Consider the following 22,012-nt stretch of genomic DNA (forward strand, 5'->3'; position numbering starts at 1 on the left):
TCATTTTGAAGTTCTGGTTTGATAAGATGCCAATATGTCATCCTGATTTCCTGTTCACACACATGGGTGTCTCTTTCTCTGGTTGAATGAAGTCTATCTATGAATTTTCTCCTATCGCCAAATGAAAGGTATTGAGGGAAATGAGGGCGGCCATTACTTTGTTGTCTAAAGGTTGTTGTTCCTCCTGTAAAGTACCAGACTCATTCACTCCCTTCCCCTTCATCCTAACCTTTCCATTTGTGCAGATCCATAATGTAGAAGCTATATGGTGGAAGTTATATACCCATCTGCATTCCAGACCCTTTGGATCTGCAGACATGGAGTGGTAGAGGTTTGGAACGGTGGTTACTTAAATCAATGGGACAGGACCTCAATCCCAGACGCTCTTGCAGCAGATGCAGGAACACCGCACGAAAGACTAGCTTGCACTATGGGAAGGAGGATTCTTTGTATTTGGTTTCCCACTTCACAACATGTTGTGTTGAAATGTCATTGTGACAAATGAATGTCCCCATATGGCACTGCAGCTTCCACAGCATCATCCTCTCAAAGCAAGGGGCCCAATCCTTACTTGAGATTTGTGCATGCAAATCTCCCATATATATCAATGCAAGGTGCTTTAGATGAAAGTGCCAGTTGGCTTTCTTCCCAGTTGGTTTACCTCTAATACCTGAGTCTCTGTGTACCACTCCAGAAAGTCATACCTGAGTCTCTGTGTACCACTCCAGAAAGTCATACCTGAGTCTCTGTGTACCACTCCAGAAAGTCATACCTGAGTCTCTGTGTACCACTCCAGAAAGTCATACCTGAGTCTCTGTGTACCACTACGGAAAGTCATACCTGAGTCTCTGTGTACCACTCCAGAAAGTCATACCTGAGTCTCTGTGTACCACTCCAGAAAGTCATACCTGAGTCTCTGTGCACCACTACAGAAAGCCATACCTGAGTCTCTGTGTACCACTCCAGAAAGTCATACATGAGTCCCTGTGTACCACTCCAGAAAGTCATACCTGAGTCTCTGTGTACCACTCCAGAAAGTCATACCTGAGTCCCCGTGTACCACTCCAGAAAGTCATACCTGAAGCGCTGTGTACCACTCCAGAAAGTCAATCCTGAGTCTCTGTGTACCACTCCAGAAAGTCATACCTGAGTCTCTGTGTACCACTACGGAAAGTCATACCTGAGTCTCTGTGTACCACTCCAGAAAGTCATACCTGAGTCTCTGTGTACCACTCCAGAAAGTCATACCTGAGTCTCTGTGCACCACTACAGAAAGCCATACCTGAGTCTCTGTGTACCACTCCAGAAAGTCATACATGAGTCCCTGTGTACCACTCCAGAAAGTCATACCTGAGTCTCTGTGTACCACTCCAGAAAGTCATACCTGAGTCCCCGTGTACCACTCCAGAAAGTCATACCTGAAGCGCTGTGTACCACTCCAGAAAGTCATACCTGAGTCTCTGTGTACCACTCCAGAAAGTCATACCTGAGTCTGTGTACCAATCCAGAAAGTCATACCTGAAGCGCTGTGTACCACTCCAGAAAGTCATACCTGAGTCTCTGTGTACCACTCCAGAAAGTCATACCTGAGTCTGTGTACCAATCCAGAAAGTCATACCTGAAGCACTGTATGCCACTTCAGAAAAGATTGGACACAGTTAAATATGTGAGTGCGTACCGTTCTAATTTAAGTTATTGACCCATACATGTGGCCAAATTGTTTCCAGCCCTTTCTGTGGAATAGTCTTAGTTGTACTCCTGTTGTTTTTTTATTTCAAATTTCCCCTGAATATATTTATGAAGGATGCAGGTGTGGTTTACCACCATGGAAACCGTTTGAATTGAACAAAGGAGTGAATGAGGAAAGGAAACGAAAGGAAGAGACAGGACCTCAAGTGTTACTGACTATTTGTAAAGGGAAAACTGAAATCTACACTACATGACCAAAAGTATGTGGACACCTGCTGGTCGAACGTCTCATTCCAAAATCATGGCATTAATATGGAGTTGGTCCCCCCTCTGCTGCTAGAACAGCCCCCACTCTTATGGGAAGGCTTTCCACTAGATGTTGGAACATTGCTGTGGGGACTTGCTTCCATTCAATCACAAGCGCATTAGTGAGGTCGGGCACTGATGTTGGGCAATTAGGCCTGGCTCGCAGTCTGTTTCAATTCATCCCAAAGGTGTTCGATGGGGTTGAGGTCAGAGCTCTGTGCAGGCCAGTCAAATTGTTCCACGATGATTTTGACAAACCACGGGGACATTGTCATTTTGGAACAGGGAAGGGCCTTCCCCAAACTGTTGCCACAAAGTTGGAAGCACAGAATTGTCTAGAATGACATTGTGAGCTGTAGCGTTAAGATTTCCCTTCACTGGAACTAAGGGGCCTAGCCCAAACCATGAAAAACAGCCCCAGACCACTATTCCTCCTCCACCAAACTTTACAGTTGACACTATGCATTCAGGCAGGTAGCGTTCTGCTGGCATCTGTCTTTAGGACTGCCAGATGGTGAAGCATGATTCATCCCGCCAGAGAACACGTTTCCACTGCTCCAGAGTACAATGCGGCAAGCTTTACACCACTCCAGCCGACGCTTGGCATTGTGCATGGTGATCTTAGGCTTATGTGTGACTGCTCGGCCATGGAAACCTATTTCATGAAGCTCCCAACAAAAAGTTATTGTGCTGATGTTCCTTCCAGGGGCCGTTTGGAATTCGGTAGGGAGTGTTGCAACCACGCTACACGCTTAAACACTCGGTGGCCCCGTTCTGTGAGCTTGTGTGGCCTACCACTTTGCGGCTGAGCTGTTGTTGCTCCTAGACGTTTCCACTTCACAATAACAGCACTTACAGTTGACCGGGGCAACTCTAGCAGGACAGCAATTTGACGAACTGACTTGTTGGAAAGGTGGCCTCCTATGACGGTGCCACGTTAAATGTTACTGAGCTCTTCAGTGAGGCCATTCTACTGCCAATGTTTGTCTATGGAGATTGTATGGCTATGCACTCGATTTTATACACCTGTCAGCAACATGCAATTTACTCAATTAAATATCAAGGTGTATGTATGTATTGTTTTTGAATCCCTGTGACCACTAAGATTAGACAACTGTCAGGACAAATAGTTTGGGTGAATTCATCAACAGAGTAACTGTCATAAGAACGTGTCAGTTTTGAATAGCTGCCTTCAGGATCTAGGATGGCCACTTGGTGTCCATCAGGATAAGGTCATAAATTGTAAGTAACCATAGACTCTTAAATGAGTGGTTGACATGCTCTATTCTGATTCACAGTGAAGGGTTTTGTGGCGTTGAATATCCTCAAATGTGGCATGTTTTATTGATGTGCAACATCTTTGTCTCTAGTGTTGGTGGATGTTTTTTTTTAAGTGGAATGTTCAACTCTGTAAATATTTTCTGTACAATTTTAGAATGTTTATTTCCTGCTCTGTAAATGTGTGATATTGTATAATACTGCTTTACAAAAAAAGCTACAAGTTGCTGTATAATGTGTGAAAAATACACCTAATTTTTCCATTGTTAGTAATTAAAGTTCTACTTAAAAGCCTTTTTTATTTTTTTTACACAATCTGAAGTTCTGGGTATTAGAAGTGCTCATGAACTAAATCTACAATGCCGAGGACTGCCTATGGGACAATCACAATTGCGTACTCCTCTCGCCCCCTCTCCTCCTCATTGGCGTAAAAGGTCAGAGGGGAGGGACTTCTAGCTTTCTCATCCAATGGTTTTTGAGGAGAGGACGCAAGGAGGGTGTCATTGAGATTTTCCCAGAGGTTGGTGGTTCCTTGATTGGGGAGGACGGGCTCTTGCTAATGGCTGTAGCAGAATCGGTGGAATGGTATCAACTACATGGTTTCCATGTGTTTGATTCCATTCCATTTACTCCGTTCCAGACATTTATGAGCCGTTCACCCCTCAGCGTTCTCTGGACTTCTCCCCATGTCCAATGAGACAGAGACCATGTATAGCGAGGAAGTCAGTTTCATGTGAAAGGATATTTAGTTAAAGAACTACTCAGAGATAATTGTGTCCTTAGTCACAATAAAACTTCACTTCATCTGCATGACCCCGCGAGACTACCGTCTCTATTGTCATCGCCCTTCTGCATCATTATCGCGAGGTTTGATCAGCTGTTAGGTCTGTTTTTAGAGTTTAGTGCTTGGATGGTCAACACGTGGGGAGGATAGAGAAAGAGACAGTGTAGGGGGGGCACACGTTGGGATTTAGTCGGGCCCGGAATACGTACGTTTTATATCACTACTTTAATTCACCGTGGCGGCGCGGAGGACGCTTGTATACTGTAAGTATTGTCCAGGGCTGCTAATGTAAAATTGACAGCCAGAGACCCACAGAAATGTCAGTTTGATATGTAGCTTGGCTAGTTGCATCAATGTAACAATCTCGAGTTGTTTCGCCAGTTGGCTACAATTTTGCACTACAAAGTTCATTCAAATAAATGGAACAGTCGTTTCGTTAAATTGGTTACAAATGTATCGTCATTCTAGAAATGTGCAGCGGCTGAAGCCCTTGTCATTGAATACATGTTTCACGTAGACATCTAACTATGTAGTTTACTCGGCGTCCTAAAATGACAATGGACTCAACATATAAATCACAATTTTATGTCCATGAGTTTGCTTGGACGGATCATGTTAATTGCTAGCAATCAAGGTGGTTATCCACGATGTCCAGCTAGCAAGCTAACGTGAAGGTTTCGAGGCCCACGCTGCAGAGTTAGCCTAGCATTGCCAGGCTAGCCTTCATGACTACCACTATCATAATGCACAATATATGCGACGTTTGGTCACGATCTACTCTCTCGACTGCCAGGACACAATTTAAATGTTACTGTAGCGGAACAGTTTGCCGCGTGCCTCGCAGTAACATTGTGATAGAAGTGTCAAAGAGTTCAGACTCAACGAAAATGGCTAACCGTAGCCTAATGCTTCAATTAATTAGGCACATAAATGCACGGTTTCGCCAAGATCTTGAATATATCGTGTTTGGTTAAATCATTTAAAGTCATTGTGATTTAACTCGTTTTAATTGGTGTTTATTACAATAGTGTTGGGCAACCCGGTAAACTTCATACATTGCAAATCGTCATGCGTTGCGGCCTACCATGCTTTTATTACACTCAGTGTAGGTCATAGCTAGCAAATTACCTAGCCCAAACACTCTGCCCTTATGCAGCTATTGCACAAGCACTGGGAGCCTCAACTTTTCCAGTCTCTGCTCTGGAATGACAAGTGTTTGCTATAGGTTGTCAAGTAGCGGTGCATAGGCTATTTCTGAAGCCCCATTAACGTCGACCCAAATATTGCCTGCTCAATCAACCATCAAATATTCCCTGAAACGTTAATTGAGGCCCTGTTTTATAGGACGCAGTCATGGTGTACAATGAAACTAATGTAAATATTCGCCATCACATTTTATGTACACTGCTATGGGATTAATTCTCCTCGTAGGATTGCTTACAGTTGAGGACTAGAAAGCTCTCGACTGGGGGGAGAAGCATTATAATCGTAGGTCTTTTACAAGGTTGCCTCGTATTCCCAATGCAGCATCGCTGTGTAATAAACTGCTCGTGCTCAGCGCATTGTATGGTTTGTAACATGTAAAGCAAATACCGAGTGACCCTTCCCTTATCTACCTCCAAGGTCGTACAGCAGCGCAGCTTGATTTTTTTCGAGTCTCCAGTAAGTAGGCATGCCTAGGCAGGCGGTGGAGTGAAACACGCACACATGGCGAGTGTGCGCAGAGAAAGATAGTAACCACATCCTTTTGTTATGCGACTGGACTAACTTTGTGTAGTGGGCGTTGTTTATTCTAACCTTGTCGAAGGTGAATGTCAGAACAACTCATGACACACGGGATTTTTGTAACGCACACTAGCGACTTTTGAACTTTGCCTTTTGAAAAACAATATCCAGTATAGATACAGTAATGTACACGCATAATGGTACCCCAAAATATGTTTTGAGCAAAATAGTATATGTATTTTTTTAGATACACTGCAAACTTGAAGGAGTTGCTCTGATGGGTGCACTCTGTCATCAGCATCCAGCTTGCTTGTACGAACTATAGAGGAAAGACCCACCGTCTAGTCCCATGTCATGAGGATACCTGTACTACCTGTTGAGATGTGCTTTTGGTTAAGTAAATCAGGTGATAAATGAGTTAGTCTGAGGCACGTCTTTAGCTAGCAAGGTGTCATGGACCTTCACGTAGGGTCTCGCTTGTTAAACTAGTCTGCAGAATTAGAGGAATCTATAATGAACCAGCCTTGAGGTCCAGCATATAACGTGATACTAGTTCCAGCACGTTGCCTAATCCAACACTGTAGGATGTTATAGTGTGGTGTGTGTATTCTACTAAAGCTTTACTCTGCAAGATGCCCCTATTTGGCCTTGTGCAAAACTGACGTAGCCTTGTTTACTGTTTCATTCACATTGGATATCTTCCACCATGTTGCTGGTTAGTATTAGACGAAGAATGTTGTCATGGTTATTAATCAGTACATTTTAAGTTAAGTGGTGCTGACTAAATTGGCTATTCAGGATGAGGGCAATCATTGAATGTCATTATACATCCAGACATTGTTTTGACAAGGCAGGAACAGGGAACCTGGTGTGGGGCTAGCCTCAAATGCACAACTGCCAGGGATAGGGCTCCTCTGCTCTGCATTATCAATCTGATGGTTGCTCAAGTTATAAACTCTGTTGGTGTTGTGATGAAGAGTCTTGCAACTTGCAATCTATTCAGTTAAATAACATTTTCCAGCACAATATTATTAAAATGCATCTTAATATTATATAATGCCACTGTTCATTAATTTCTATGATATTAGACCTTCCATCCAATGTCTTCCATCCAACATTTGATCAGAAAATCCTGTACATATCAATGTGAAACTCCTAAAGCTTTTACTCTTCTGCTTTTCTACCCAGTTTTATTGAGAGAACTGTTGTGCTCTGCAGGCCACATAGTTTTTACATTTTTAAATGTAACCTTTTATTTAACTAGGCAAGTCAATTAAGAACTAATTCTTATTGACTATGACTGCCTTCACCGGCCAAACCCGGACTATGCTGGGCCAATTGTGCTTGGCCCTATGGGACTCCCAATCACAGCCGATTGTGTTACAGCCTGGATATATGACGGGGGCATGTTTGTTTTTGTCTACCCTGGGGGCAGATGTTATGGTTAGCTTGTTATATAGGGATGCTTAAGAAGCCACAACTGGGCCAGGTGGTGTCATAGTGGTGGTGGGGGCTGCTCTGGGAGGGGGAGGGGGTGGTCCTGCCAGTCTTACCCTGTGTGACTAATGGTATCTGATTGACCCCGTTCTAATCCCTGTCCTTCATGAAGTCCCAGTGACTCCTTCCCCCCACATCACTGCACATATCCCTACTATATCCCTTCTCCAGTCTGCTACTGCACATCACTGCCCTACTATATCCCTTCTCCAGTCTGCTACTGCACATCACTGCCCTACTATATCCCGTCTCAGTCTGCTACTGCACATCACTGCCCTACTATATCCCGTCTCCAGTCTGCTACTGCGTATCACTGCCCTACTATATCCCGTCTCCAGTCTGCTACTGCACATCACTGCCCTACTATATCGCGTCTCCAGTCTGCTACTGCACATCACTGCCCTACTATATCCCTTCTCCAGTCTGCTACTGCACATCACTGCCCTACTATATCCCGTCTCCAGTCTGCTACTGCACATCACTGCCCTACTATATCCCGTCTCCAGTCTGCTACTGCACATCACTGCCCTACTATATCCCGTCTCCAGTCTGCTACTGCACATCACTACCCTACTATATCCCGTTCTCCAGTCTGCTACTGCACATCACTGCCCTACTATATCCCTTCTCCAGTCTGTTACTGCACATCACTGCCCTACTATATCCCGTCTCCAGTCTGCTACTGCACATCACTGCCCTACTATATCCAGTCTGCTACTGCACATCACTGCCCTACTATATCCAGTCTCCAGTCTGCTACTGCACATCACTGCCCTACTATATCCAGTCTCCAGTCTGTTACTGCACATCACTGCCCTACTATATCCCTTCTCCAGTCTGTTACTGCACATCACTGCCCTACTATATCCCGTCTCCAGTCTGCTACTGCACATCACTGCCCTACTATATCCCGTCTGCTACTGCACATCACTGCCCTACTATATCCAGTCTGCTACTGCACATCACTGCCCTACTATATCCCGTCTCCAGTCTGCTACTGCACATCACTGCCCTACTATATCCAGTCTCCAGTCTGCTACTGCACATCACTGCCCTACTATATCCAGTCTGCTACTGCACATCACTGCCCTACTATATCCCGTCTCCAGTCTGCTACTGCACATCACTGCCCTACTATATCCCGTCTCCAGTCTGCTACTGCACATCACTGCCCTACTATATCCCTTCTCCAGTCTGCTACTGCACATCACTGCCCTACTATATCCCTTCTCCAGTCTGCTACTGCACATCACTGCCCTACTATATCCCTTCTCCAGTCTGCTACTGCACATCACTGCCCTACTATATCCCTTCTCCAGTCTGCTACTGCACATCACTGCCCTACTATATCCCGTCTCCAGTCTGCTACTGCACATCACTGCCCTACTATATCCAGTCTGCTACTGCACATCACTGCCCTACTATATCCCGTCTCCAGTCTGCTACTGCACATCACTGCCCTACTATATCCCGTCTCCAGTCTGCTACTGCACATCACTGCCCTACTAAATCCCTTCTCCAGTCTGCTACTGCACATCACTGCCCTACTATATCCCTTCTCCAGTCTGCTACTGCACATCACTGCCCTACTATATCCCTTCTCCAGTCTGCTACTGCACATCACTGCCCTACTATATCCCTTCTCCAGTCTGCTACTGCACATCACTGCCCTACTATATCCCGTCTCCAGTCTGCTACTGCACATCACTGCCCTACTATATCCAGTCTGCTACTGCACATCACTGCCCTACTATATCCAGTCTGCTACTGCACATCACTGCCCTACTATATCCCGTCTCCAGTCTGCTACTGCCCTACTATATCCCTTCTCCAGTCTGTTACTGCACATCACTGCCCTACTATATCCCTTCTCCAGTCTGCTACTGCACATCACTGCCCTACTATATCCCGTCTCTAGTCTGCTACTGCACATCACTGCCCTACTATATCCCTTCTCCAGTCTGCTACTGCACATCACTGCACATATCCCTACTATATCCCTTCTCCAGTCTGCTGGTTTAGATGTTGTATAAGGTTTTTAGAATGCATACATTTGTTACAAAGGTGAAAGAGGACTGATGATGGCACTGTGTTTTTCAGCCTACACAAGGTTTTTAGTTAGCCAAAGGAGCATACTACAATAGTTTGGATATATGCTAATGATATAAGATAAGGCTACATAATGTCATTTGCATATGGACACTTGAGATGGACAGCAAGTGATGTATAATTTACTAACCAGGTCCATGCACCTTGCCATTCACTGCGGAACATGCCACTGATGCTATGTTTTGATAAACTACTGGCTCATAGCGAATAGGGAGAACAGGTTTTGAAATGTGAAGGTGCTAAGGCTGCATTGACACAGGCAGCCCCAAAAAATTGTCCCACTAATTGGTCTTTTGACTGATCAGATCTGAAAAATATCCTGTGAGATTGGTCAAAAGACCTATTAGTGGGGAAATGATCAGAAATGAACTGCCTGTGTAAACGCTTCATTGGTGAACTTGTCGAATAAGAAACCCATGTTTTTGAACTCTACCCTACTGAAAATGACCCAGTCTTGGTTTATCTGGAGGCATTTGAAGCCTACCTGTTTTTCCCCTGCACATCAATACCTTTACTTGGGTCAGTGTTAGGGCAGCCCACAATTCACCTCTCCTAATCCCATGTCATTCATCTCAGAGCCTCTTATAGGTGCATAAGCTCTGTAAAACAAGAGGCTTGTTGAGGTTCTCACGTATTGTCAGGTGTGGAGGTTTCTAGGAAGTCATTAGTGTGTTGCTTCTGCTGCCCTCTGCTGTATGCTGTTGTCCCTTGAACAGGTTAAATATGTAATGGACTCATACAAATGGGCCTGGAAGGTCCTCATTTTCAAGCCATTGTCTAAGCAAATGGCTAATATCAATGGGACAAGTTTCTGCTCATTGGAAAGTAAAGTCCTCCTCAGTTGTGGGGTATGAAGGAACTGAACTATGGTTAACTGCAGTGAATAGCTTCTCCTCGCATACAGCCGCTCTGTGAATATGACCTTTCATATACCCTACCTGTACAGGGTACATGAAAGGTCAGACTGACACTGGTTCTGTCAGTTCCAGGTTCACAGTGTGTTCTGCACCTTCTGGGCCATAGAGTTTAAAGTCCAGGTTCATGTTGACCTGGCTCCTGTGTATGTGCCTGCTGTGTGTGTTGGTGCTTGCTAAGGGGCAGTGGAAGCCCAGCCGTCACACACCCTAGTAGGCTGGGAGAAGGAAGAAGAGGGGGGGGGGGGGGGGGGGCAGCCAAGGGAGTCACCCCTGTGATGCATTCCTTCTCCAGTCTGGGTCTGTTAAGGAAAGGCATGCACGGACTTCCTTTTTTAACATTGAGTGCTTCGACCTATCAGCAGTGGAGCATCTGGGCATGCCCAGTAGGTACAGGGAGGTTAAACATTAGCCCTGATGGTGGCACAGCTGCTTCTCCTGCTAGGAACTAGGTATTTTCGTTGCAGCTTGGTTTAGTTCAGAAGTAGAAACAAATATTACTTCAAGCCACAGGAATGGGAATGTCTCTGTTTGAACGTTTCTCAATGAGGCAGTAGAAAACCGTGGCGTGACCAATGTCCGGTATGGGGCTTTTACAGGCATGTTCATTCATGTCAACAGTCAAAAGGAGTCTATTATGTTCAGGCCGCTGCGACTTTGTTCACCAGGAGCTGTTGACAAAAGATCTGTGTCAGTGTATCTGAAAGCGTTGTGCAGCTCATCAAGTGGGTGTGGTGTGTGTGTGAGATATTTGCATGAATGACTTCACTACTTCACTGTAAGTCATTTGTTTAGTCTATGCCTATTCTCAGGAGTAACGCCTCACCAGGTTTCATTACTGTCGTTTCTTTCCAGCTCTGCGCGCACCTGTTAACAACCATGATAGTTTCTAAAGTATTACTTCCTTAGCCTTTTTGTCCATCATAGGACCGTTTCCTTATGATCGTCACATGTTCTCCCAGTGCCGTACTTATTGTCAGAGCTGTGTGAACAGGGCTGATCCATTTTGAATCGATTTGCCACTCGCACACCCTTCTAGTTGCTGTAGGTGTGATTACACATGGACACACTACACTGCTATAGTGTACCTGCTATAGTCTTTACACTATCATAATACCCAGAGATATGCAACTCGCAGGGCCTATTTTTGGGGGGCTAAGTGTCAAACAAGATCCTTAGGCTATTAAAAATGTTAGCCAGTTTGTCTTAACTTAATATCCTATTTGACATTATAGTCCCAATCTCAAAATGAGTGAAACTGAAAGATGCACATATCTCCCCCCAATAAGCTAACCTCTGCCTTTCTCTCTCCCTCCCTCCATCCCTCCCTCCACATACAGGTGTAGTTGCTAGGGTCCTGAGGAGATGCCACTGAGGTTCCGGTCTATTGTCCCGTACACGCTGCCTGGAGTGCTGGCGCTTATAGGCTGGTGGTGGTACATCTCACGCAAGAAAGAGCAAATCACCAACCGCGACAGCGAAGAGGGGGCAGCGGCCATGGGCCTGCTGATGTCCCCGGCTCTCAGTGAGGGCAGCAACGGCCTGGTAGAGAAAGGGACAGTGTCCCCCTGCAGGACAGCCATTACCCCAACAACCAGCAGCAGAGTGAGACCATCCAAGGCCAACGAGCAACAGTCAACAGAACAGGACGTCGTAGCACAGATTCACATCCCGGCCATTAAGGCCGAGGCAGTAGAGGTACAGAGTACCTCCTGTTCACCTACAGAGAGGGCCTCCCACCACCCAGACAGAGCCAGCGCAGTCACAGACCCTGGTGTAGATAGCTGCCGACAGACACCCAGGAGCAGTTCTCCCGCAGCCTCGCCTTTACCAACACAGACAGGGGAGGGGAGCTCGGGCCCCCCGGGAGAACACTGGGCCACTGTGCAGAGCCCGCCAGCCACCATTGCCTTGGTTACAGTGCCGGTGAAATCAACGGTTACCGAGCAGGTCCCTGCTCCAGTGAAGGAGGCCATCTCCACAGCATCAGAAGCACTTGTACTCTCCCAGACGGCCCACGCCACGACTAGTTCCTCCATAACAGCAGACCTGACGAATGCAGAGAGGCCCGATCCAGAGGGAGAGGTGGCAGCAGCCCATGAGGCAGCAGTGGCCTTCACACAGAACCTGCTGGTGGAGCTAGTGGCTAAAGATTCGCTCCCGGTCTCCTCCAGCAGTACCAAAGATGAGCTGCCCTCCTCGCCTGTCATCTCAGCTGAGATGCCGGCCCGGGCCCTGAAAGTAGTCATACATGAACCCCTCTTCCCAGAGACCCCCATATCATCGCAGGGCTCCTACCATGCCATCATCACCAGTACTCTGGCCTCCCCAGCCCAAGGCCCCCAGCAAGAGAACGGGGCACCTGGCAGCACTGAGGAGCTGGAGTACCTGGCAGCAGGTCTGATCACTGAGGTCATCTCTGCAGCCACCCAGGAGGTCCTCAGTGTTACCTCCTGTCCAGAGACCTGGCTCGGCCAATCCGCCACCGAGCACAGCTTCAGAAGCACCCCACTGGCCAATGGGAGGCCATGCTCTGAGCAAGAGCCACTCACAAGGAACATGGAGGAAGGGCCCTCCCCAATAAGCCACTCTGAGACAGAGTGGAGAGAGCAGCAGAAAGAAGGGATCCCCAATGGTTGCCCGCCTACCCCGGCATGGGAGCACATGGGGACAGCGAACGCACTGAGTAACTCCTGGGCAACAGCATCCCCGCAGGAGGGGAGGCAAGAAGTGAGGGGCGTGCCTAGCAACCTGGACAAACTGAAGGGAGATGGGGGGGTGATGGTGGCAGAGGACTCAGCCTGTAGTACGTGCCACTCTGAGGATGGGGTCAGCAGTGAGGACCAGCAGAGCAGGGAGAACCAGGAGGATCTGATCCAGGTGTCAGGGATGTCTGAGGTGGAGGGTAGTCTGCCCCAAGCCCCAGAAGAGGTAGTGACCGAGGCAGAGGTCATGGCAGCCCTACCAGGCCATGTGCTGGGTGCTGTTGGCCAAGTGAAGAGGTTCAACGGCATGGGCCTGAGGAACGGTTCTCATGGGACGAGTGAGACTGAGACCGATCAGTCTGGAGGTAGGAGCACACACCACACCCTGTAGTGAGGTCAGGCTCATGGCACACCCCAGCACTGATGTACACATGGCTCCCCTTAGCTGCTCAAATACCCAGACAGAGCATGATTGAGGCTCATGGACACTTGTCTGTCGTAGTCTCCCCTACGTGGTAATGAGGCCTTTTGATTTCCATCATTATTTACAGTTTCTCCAGACAGAGGGGCAAGCTGTGGGAAGAAGGAGGAAGCCTTCTGTGTCAGCACAGAGTCCTTTGTTCAACATTAGAATACATCTACCAACATTAAAAAGCTTAGAGAAATGTAGCACAAACTAAGTGTTAATCATTTGGAATGTCACCGGCTTTGGTCTTAGATCTGGTAAAATGATTCTATTCAGAAGTTGGCAAGAGTGTGTGAAGGGGAGGGTTAACTCTCTTCTTCTGTGATGCAGCTTTCCAATTCCAACTAATGTCATCTCCAAAAAGTAGCTGGAGGAGTACATGACCGGTGTGGGTCAAACAAGCTAGTCTGCCACCAGCAATGAAAAGCACAGTTCAGCATATCTCCTATTTTGAAAATCTATGAAATGCTTTAAAAAATAATTATAATTGCGGGGATAATATTATCAACTTAATCTTCTTTGCTGGTGATGGTGGCTAATACAAAACACTATGCTGGCTAGTTACCACTTATAGTTTTGGATGAAGTTAGTCCTTGGATACTGTTCTACTAGATACTGCCCTGGGGCTATAGGGACTGTGGCTGTGTTTCTACTAGATACCGCCCTGGGGCTATAGGGACTGTGGCTGTGTTTTTACTAGATACCGCCCTGGGGCTATAGGGACTGTGGCTGTGTTTCTACTAGATACCACCCTGGGGCTATAGGGACTGTGGCTGTGTTTCTACTAGATACCGCCCTGGGGCTATAGGGACTGTGGCTGTGTTTCTACTAGATACCGCCCTGGGGCTATAGGGACTGTGGCTGTGTTTCTACTAGATACCGCCCTGGGGCTATAAGGAATGTGGCTGTGTTTCTACTAGATACCGCCCTGGGGCTATAGGGACTGTGGCTGTGTTTTTACTAGATACCACCCTGGGGCTATAGGGACTGTGGCTGTGTTTTTACTAGATACCGCCCTGGGGCTATAGGGACTGTGGCTGTGTTTCTACTAGATACCGCCCTGGGGCTATAGGGACTGTGGCTGTGTTTTTACTAGATACCACCCTGGGGCTATAGGGATTGTGGCTGTGTCACAAACATGAGTCACACCTAAAGCTGGGTGTTCTTGAAAAGATTAGAGGTCACAGTCACACAGAAGGTGAACTCGAGTGTCATTGTGTTTTTGGTTTGTCAGAGCAGCAGTGATCAGACATGCCATGGTGGTGTGTGCACGTATGGACTAGATGAATGTTAGTGGTCTTATTCACTGTTTGTGATTAGTTTGAGTAGCAGCTCAATGGCGTATGGGTGATCTGGTGAATGTCTTAAACATATGCACGAGTTTACTTTATTTAGTGTTTTTGGTATTTTATGAGGATCCTCTGAACCTTCAGGTTATCCAGGCGAGTCGTGTGTTTGTATGGTACATGTTTGTGAGAGACACCTGTCTTGTCTGGGTGTGCAATTGTGAGGCGAATAAAATACCTGTCTGACTCAACTGTGTGTGTGTGTGTCCAGGCTCGGATGTGAACAGCATGGACTCGGTCGACAGCGGCTGCACCATGGGAGCTAGGGACAGTGGCAGCCCTGCCATGGCTCTGGGCTCTGAACTCATCATTTGGGAGATTGAGGTGCCAAAGGTGAGCCTGCTCCATCCCACACACCACCGAGACTTGATTTATTGACTAGTTTTCATAGGAAATCACATAAATTCTAACCCAATATCTCCTTGTAATGTGTTCTACTGTCTCTGTTCTCTCTCTCTCTCAGCATCTGGTGGGTCGGTTAATTGGGAAACAGGGGCGATACGTGAGCTTCCTGAAGCAAAGCTCTGGTGCGAAGATCTACATCTCCACCCTCCCTTACACTCAAGAGTTCCAGATCTGCCACATAGAGGGTGAGGTTTAGTATAATGCTGTACTGTCAGAAGGAGCAGGAGTGACTCGGCTAGTGAACTGGTGGTAGAATTCTGTTTGTTTAAATGTGTGTCCCTTCTAGGTTCCCAGCAGCAGGTGGACAAAGCCTTGTCCCTGATCGGGAAGAAGTTTAAGGATTTGGACCTGACCAACCTCTATGCCCCCCCACCTCTGCCGCTCACGCTGCCCTCACTGCCCATGACCACCTGGGTAAGGATGGTACCTAGAGAGCCTGGATGGTGTCTCTCTTCCTGTCTCTCAAATCTGTTCAAACATGCTTTATTTGCACGACAGTTAAGGTTCCCCAAATTGATATCAAGACTTGTCAAAGAAAGTGGTTTAACTAAAATAATGAGATGTCTAACCTAATGGCTTCCCCTTTGAAAGTTGTTAACTTCTCTGTTTCCTCTCCCAGCTTCTTCTCCCCAGCGGTGTGACCGTAGAGGTGATCGTAGTGAACATTGTATCGGCGGGTCACCTCTTCGTCCAGCAGCACACACACCCTACGTACCACGCCCTGCGCAGCCTGGACCAGCAGATGTTCCTGTGTTACTCCCAGCCAGAGACACCCACCCTGCCCTCGCCTGCTGAGGGTAAGAGACCCCCAAGGAGAGACGTGTGTGACTATGTTTTTGAACCAGATGTGTGATCCAGACTCGATGCTCTCCCTCTGTCTCAGTGGGGGTGATCTGTGCGGCGCCAGCGGTAGAGGGAGCCTGGTGGAGAGCCCAGGTCATCTCCTTCTACAAAGACACCAACGAGGTTGAGATCCGATATGTGGACTATGGCGGCTATGACAGAGTGAAGATTGACACACTACGACAAATAAGGTGGGCCCCCCTCAGATGCAGTTTTATTTAAGTCTATTCAGAGAAAGTTTTCAGAACTGAAATTCAGAAGAAATGGCATCTTTCCATACTTTCAAAGCTGTTTTAAATAAAATGTTCCTTCATTTCTTTCCTAAATAGACATAAACATATACATAAAATAGACCACAGTCCTGCTAGGTATTTGTGTCCCCCTCTGGTCAAAAAGAAGAGTTGTGTATCATTATAGGGAACAGAATGTTATGGAAGCAGAGATGGCGGACCATTCTGCACACTGACTGCTCTAATGTGAAATCCTTATGTTCAGGTCGGACTTCGTAACATTACCGTTCCAAGGTGCAGAAGTATTACTGGACAACATTGCCCCCCTTCTAGGTAATGTCATTTTATTTAGCTGTTTGACATGGTATCACTTTACAATTGCGATAGATGTCTTATTCTCAAGGACGATTTCCAAAATCAAGAAACAAATCCAATTGAATGTCAAACTGTTCCAAAGTCATCCTGTCTGTGGGAAGTCGTCAAATCTACTGTTGTCAATTGCGTTAACACATCTATATATGCATCCATCCACAGGAGAGAAGAGCTTTTCAACAGAGGCCACCTCTGCACTGGAGGAGATGACGAGAGGGGTAGCACTGCTTGCACAGGTACCAAAAATACAGCCTCCAGCACCGTGAGACTAACGAAGGCACTGCACGCTCCACAGAAGGTCATTTGTTGCTAACCCGGCTGTTTCCTGTCTTCCAGGTCACAAACTACGACAACAACACTGGTCTCCCATTGGTCCAGATGTGGAATATGGTTGGAGAAGAGGTATGTTCACATTGATCATGGGATTTGTCATGGACATGTTTGAGATGCTACAATAGAATTGTGTAAATGTACATTTGGTGACGTGAGTAGTCTTTGGTGTATGGTTCATATACTTCTGTATTTAACAAACCTAGACATTTCAGAGAAACATTCCAATGGCTGGCTAACGACACTGTCGGTATCAATGATGACATTTGACACTAATCTGATGAATCTACCTTTCTCCATCTTGCTCTCCGCTTCCCTCCAGCTGCTATCAGTGAACCGCACACTGGCAGAGCGAGCATTGGGTACCTGGGTTGACAGCTTTTGAACCTTGCTGCCTGACCCCCCCCCCCCGCCCACCACCCCTCAACCCCTTCTCAGCTCCACCACACCCCTCCTAGACCCCTTCTTCTCATCTAATCTCTGGAGTCTGGCCCTACCAGCCCTCCAGATACACCCCATTACACTTCGATGGAGGAACACAACCACTGGATTTGGGAATACTTTTTGTTTGTTTTGTTTTTGTTGTTGGGTTTTTACACCACGTTTCAAAAATAAATTCAAAATGGTTGAATGCAGAAAAGACAACGAAGTATTTCGTTAGAATAAGCCAACTCCTCTCCTCCCCGACACACCAAAAGAACTTGAAGAAGGAAAATAAAGTACTTGTACATTTTAAAAAGAAATCTATATTGTAACTAAATAAAGGTCGATCTGATTTTTTTTGTTCCTATCTGACTTTTCACTCCAACTTTGCCTGTGGATTCTCATGCTGTGGATGTAAAAACTCAATAGAAAACACTCTGTCAATGGAGAACTAACCTCACTGTCAGCTGTAACTACATATTTACAATTATATTGTGACATCGAAGGAATTGGGCTGTGAAGATTGGGCTAAATGTGAGGTTTCTAGATTATTGTATGTAGTGCAGTAGCCACGGTCTCCATTTCATGTGCTGGGTGGCTGTGTCTTGTCGTTCGGTCCCATCATGACAGCTGTGGACATAGAGGCCTGGGGGGTAAGAATGGTGTCTGAATTCACGGTTGTGACTAAGACTGTCTGTGGAGACCAAAAAAAAATGTAGATCTCAGCTTTGTTGGTGCTCGCCACAGTCAAGGAACCAGACGGGGTGGGGGTGAGTCCTGTCGCTGACCTGGGTGACTGACAGGGAGAAGGTGCAGAACCGGGGTCTCGGGAGTCGTGTGAAGGCCTGCTCATCTGCCCTGGCCTCTCCAGTCTGTACAACACTGTGGCCTTATGGAGAAACAAAACGCGCTTCCTTTTCTGGGATCTCCAACTGACCTGCATGCAGACCAAGCTGACCCCTCCTTTCTCTCCATCTATGTGGCCCGGGGTGTCACCATGCAATCGCAGGTTGCCTTCAGCGTTTTTCCATCATCCTGACTGGCATCACAGCTGGCACCCCCACCACTACATTTCAGATCCACTACTGTTATCTGGAGCTGTTGAGTCTGGGACATGACAGGGGGCTGAGTGGAAGGGTAGGGGTGCACCAGCTCCACTCTTTTTCCCTCGACTGACTCCAGGGGCCTGGCGTAACTCTTGGTGCAGCTGTCTACGGACTTCAAGAGAGTGGACACCACCGTGTGGTATTATTGGTGTGTGTGGAAACACTACGACCACAGACAGGCCTGTGATACCTGACCTGGAACTCTTACAGAACGGCTTTGAGTTGGAGTAATTTAGCCCTGCTCAGTCGGGATAGGCCCAGTGCTCATATAAAAAATCTGTCTGTCTTCTAATATGCATGTTAACCTACCTAGGTCTACGTCCCTCTAATGGTCTTCACTGTGTTTTTCCTACATACTGACCCCAAAACATTATTACACATTTACATTTGTGTTGCAGTTTCCATACTTAAAAGTAGTTAAATGGATCCAACCCAGTGGGCTGGAATGGGTTTTTAGCCCCTTTGCACGGTGAGAAATGAGGTCCTTGAAGGTACCAGTCCTCTTCACTCAGCAGTGTATGAAAGTACAGAGAAAGTGAGCCATGAGAATCAGTCTCCCACACTGCAGATATTATTGTAATAGATACAGTGTATTTGGGAAGTATTCAGACCCCTTGAATTTTCCACATTTTTTTACGTTACAGCCCTGTTCTAAAATGTATTACATAGATTTTTTTCCCTCATCAATCTTCACACAATAACCCATTATGACTTTTTTTTTGTTGCAAATGTATTAAAAATGTAAAACAAACTTTTTTTAAGTAAGTATTCAGACTCTTTGCTATGACTCGAAATTGAGCTCAGATGCATCCTGTTTCCATTGATCTTCCTTGAGATGTTTCTAGAACTTGATTGGAGTCCACCTGTGGTAAATTCAATTGATTAGACATGATTTGGAAAGGCACAAACCTGTCTATATAAGGTTGACAGTGCATGTCAGAGCAAAAACAAAGCTATGAGGTTGAAGGAATTGTCTGTAGAGCTCCGAGACAGGATTGTGTTGAAGCACAGATCTGGAGAAGGGTACCAAAACATTTCTGCAGCATTGAAGGTCCCCAAGAACCCAGTGGCCTCCATCATTCTTAAATGGAAGAAGTTTGGAACCACCAAGACTCTTCCTAGAGCTGGCTGTCTAGCCAAACTGAGCAATCGGAGAAGGGCCCCTTGGTCAAGGAGGTGACCAAGAACCCAATGGTCACGCTGACAGAGCTCGAGTTCCGCTGTGGAGATGTGATAACCTTCCAGAAGGACAACCATCTCTGCAGCACTTCACCAATCAGGCCTTTACGGTAGACTGGCCCGACAGAAGCCACTCCTCAGTAAAAAGCACATGACAGCCCATGTGAAGTTTGTCAAAAGGCACCTAAAGGACTCTGACCATGAGAAACAAGATGCTCAGTTCTGATGGAACCAAGATTGAACTCTGGCCTGAAAGCCAAGAGTCACGTCTGTAGGAAACCTGGCACCATCCCTACGGTGAAGCATGGTGGTGGCAGCATCATGCTGTGGGGATGTTTTTCAGAGACTGGGAGACTAGTCAGGATCGAAGGGAAAGATGAACGGAGCAAAGTACAGAGATCCTTGATGAAAACCTGCTCCAGAGCGCTCAGACTGGGGTGAAGGTTCAACTTCTAACAGGACAACAATCCTAAGCACACAGCCAAGACAATACAGGAGTGGCTTCGGGACAAGTCTCTGAATGTCCATGGGTGGCCCAGCCAGAGCCCGGACTTGAACCCATTCAAACATCTCTGGAGAGACCTGAAAATAGATGTGCAGCGACGCAGATATTTACGTTTTTGATTTTTTTTAAATACATTTGCTAAAAATGTCTAAAACTTGTTTTTGCTTTGACATTATGGGGTATTGTGTGTAGATTGAGAGGGGGGGAAAACTATTCAATCCATTTTAGAATAAGCCTGTTACAAAATGTGGAAAAAGTCGAGGGGTTTGAATACTTTCTGAATGCACTGTAGCTTTTCTCAAAGCTTTATACTGTAGCTGTGCTTTGGTCTTGTTGGGTTTTCCATAGGATTAATTACATTGTCATTTATTGAACCAAATACATTTTTTGAATGTATTTTTGATCCATGTTTCCTGATCAGTGTTGTCGTCCCTACTGAGGCACAGAGGCAGGACTCACCGCCAGCCCAGGCTGCAGCTTCCGCTCTACCCCATCTGGGTTATCTGCTTTTAGGTGTAGGAGACATGATTACTGTACTTCTAGATTTGGAGCTCTCTGTCCTGGCTCGTTGCCTCACAATGCTTTTAAAAAAAATCAAATCGTTGCTTTTGAATGTGTCCCGTCTGCTAATCATACCACACACTTGAATTTGATTGCTCTGCTAATAAGGCAGCTTCCGTCCCTCTGTTTGGTCTTGTTGTGGCAGAGTTGACGTTAAGAACAGGATAGAGTATGGATCTTACCTAACAGTTTCGCTTGACTGTTTTCCTGCATTACTATTAAAACTGACAGCATTGGCATGTAAACCACATTACAAAGACTTACTTCCAAGGTGTTTAAATGTCAGTTATTAGTTAGTCCAATGTAAGTACTGTATCTCCCCTACCTTAAAAACTGTTCATGTTTTGTGGAACCATAGCAAGTAAGGCATCTAGCTACTAACTTACTACAAATTCAAGGCTAGATCAGGTTATAGTCCAAGGGGCAGGAGCCATATTGTATGAACTTTTCAGTCCCTTAACTTTATGTTTAAAAGAGCTGTTTTCAACCAATGTCCTCCTCCTTGATTCCAGCTTGGTTATATCACAATCATCGAAGATTAATTACTCCATTGATCCAAATGACACCCATCTGCCATGTCACTCAAACACCTATCTTGCTTGATCAAACCAGAATTATTTCTTGACTTGTGCAGGTCTGTGTAAATACAATATTTCACTGAACTTTTGTAAAACACTGGAAACAAAGGGAACATGTGTTTTTGGTTCACCCCTTCCAAAACCGCTCATTGTTCTGTCGGTAAGGCTGGTTTGAAGTGGTTGCTTAGCTAGATAACTAATCATTTGATTATTTAAATGAGTGTAAGCAATCCTGCCCAAAGCATTTAACATGTACAGGTCAGTTTTTGCAAGGCTCATCAAATGTTTGATTCTTGGTTGTACAGATCTATAAAATAAAGTTATTAAATGCTACTGTTCTGTTATGAAATGTATGATTGTTTTACATTTCCCCCTCTAGGTGGAGATGAAGATCAGCAGTACATTTTAATCATTATGTCCAAGTAGTGTTGCTTCAATACTCTCGAATGCACAGAATTGCATATAGCACTTTGACAACTGCTGATATAAATAGGGCTTTATGAAATGCATTTTATTGCAATTTGATAGCAAACCGTTCAAGGGCAACTACACCACCTTTCAACTTCATTTTCATTGTCTCTAGCACAATACCATTGTTTAGGTATGTGAAAATAGTGACTTTCAGAAAAATGACGTTCAGAAGTTCTAACCGATATCAAAA

The 22,012-nt window shown here is 46.0% G+C and overlaps 1 protein-coding gene across 1 annotated transcript; it reads left to right on the forward strand.

The window, feature by feature from the left end:
* Window positions 1-3,926: 3,926 nt before the first annotated feature.
* Window positions 3,927-21,684, forward strand: LOC110507899 (uncharacterized). The gene is made up of 11 exons (XM_021588302.3): window positions 3,927-4,320; window positions 11,643-13,372; window positions 15,031-15,152; window positions 15,283-15,409; window positions 15,511-15,638; window positions 15,844-16,021; window positions 16,108-16,258; window positions 16,563-16,630; window positions 16,832-16,905; window positions 17,006-17,071; window positions 17,322-21,684. The coding sequence occupies exons 2-11, from the start codon at window positions 11,668-11,670 to the stop codon at window positions 17,382-17,384; spliced, it is 2,682 nt and encodes an 893-aa protein (XP_021443977.3). The 5' UTR covers window positions 3,927-4,320; window positions 11,643-11,667; the 3' UTR covers window positions 17,385-21,684.
* The last annotated feature ends 328 nt before the right edge of the window (window positions 21,685-22,012 follow it).

Source organism: Oncorhynchus mykiss, chromosome 27 (assembly GCF_057628025.1).
Source record: "Oncorhynchus mykiss isolate SJ-2025 chromosome 27, ASM5762802v1, whole genome shotgun sequence".
Taxonomy (NCBI): domain Eukaryota; kingdom Metazoa; phylum Chordata; class Actinopteri; order Salmoniformes; family Salmonidae; genus Oncorhynchus; species Oncorhynchus mykiss.

What these genes read in the sequence shown, in the direction of transcription:
- LOC110507899 (XM_021588302.3), top strand. Translation starts at nt 11,668, where the DNA reads ATGCCACTGAGGTTCCGGTCTATTGTCCCGTACACGCTGCCTGGAGTG. An exon ending in CCAGATCTGCCACATAGAGG is followed by an intron (nt 15,410 to 15,510) that starts GTGAGGTTTAGT and finishes TGTCCCTTCTAG; the next exon opens with GTTCCCAGCAGCAGGTGGAC. An exon ending in GACACACTACGACAAATAAG is followed by an intron (nt 16,259 to 16,562) that starts GTGGGCCCCCCT and finishes CCTTATGTTCAG; the next exon opens with GTCGGACTTCGTAACATTAC.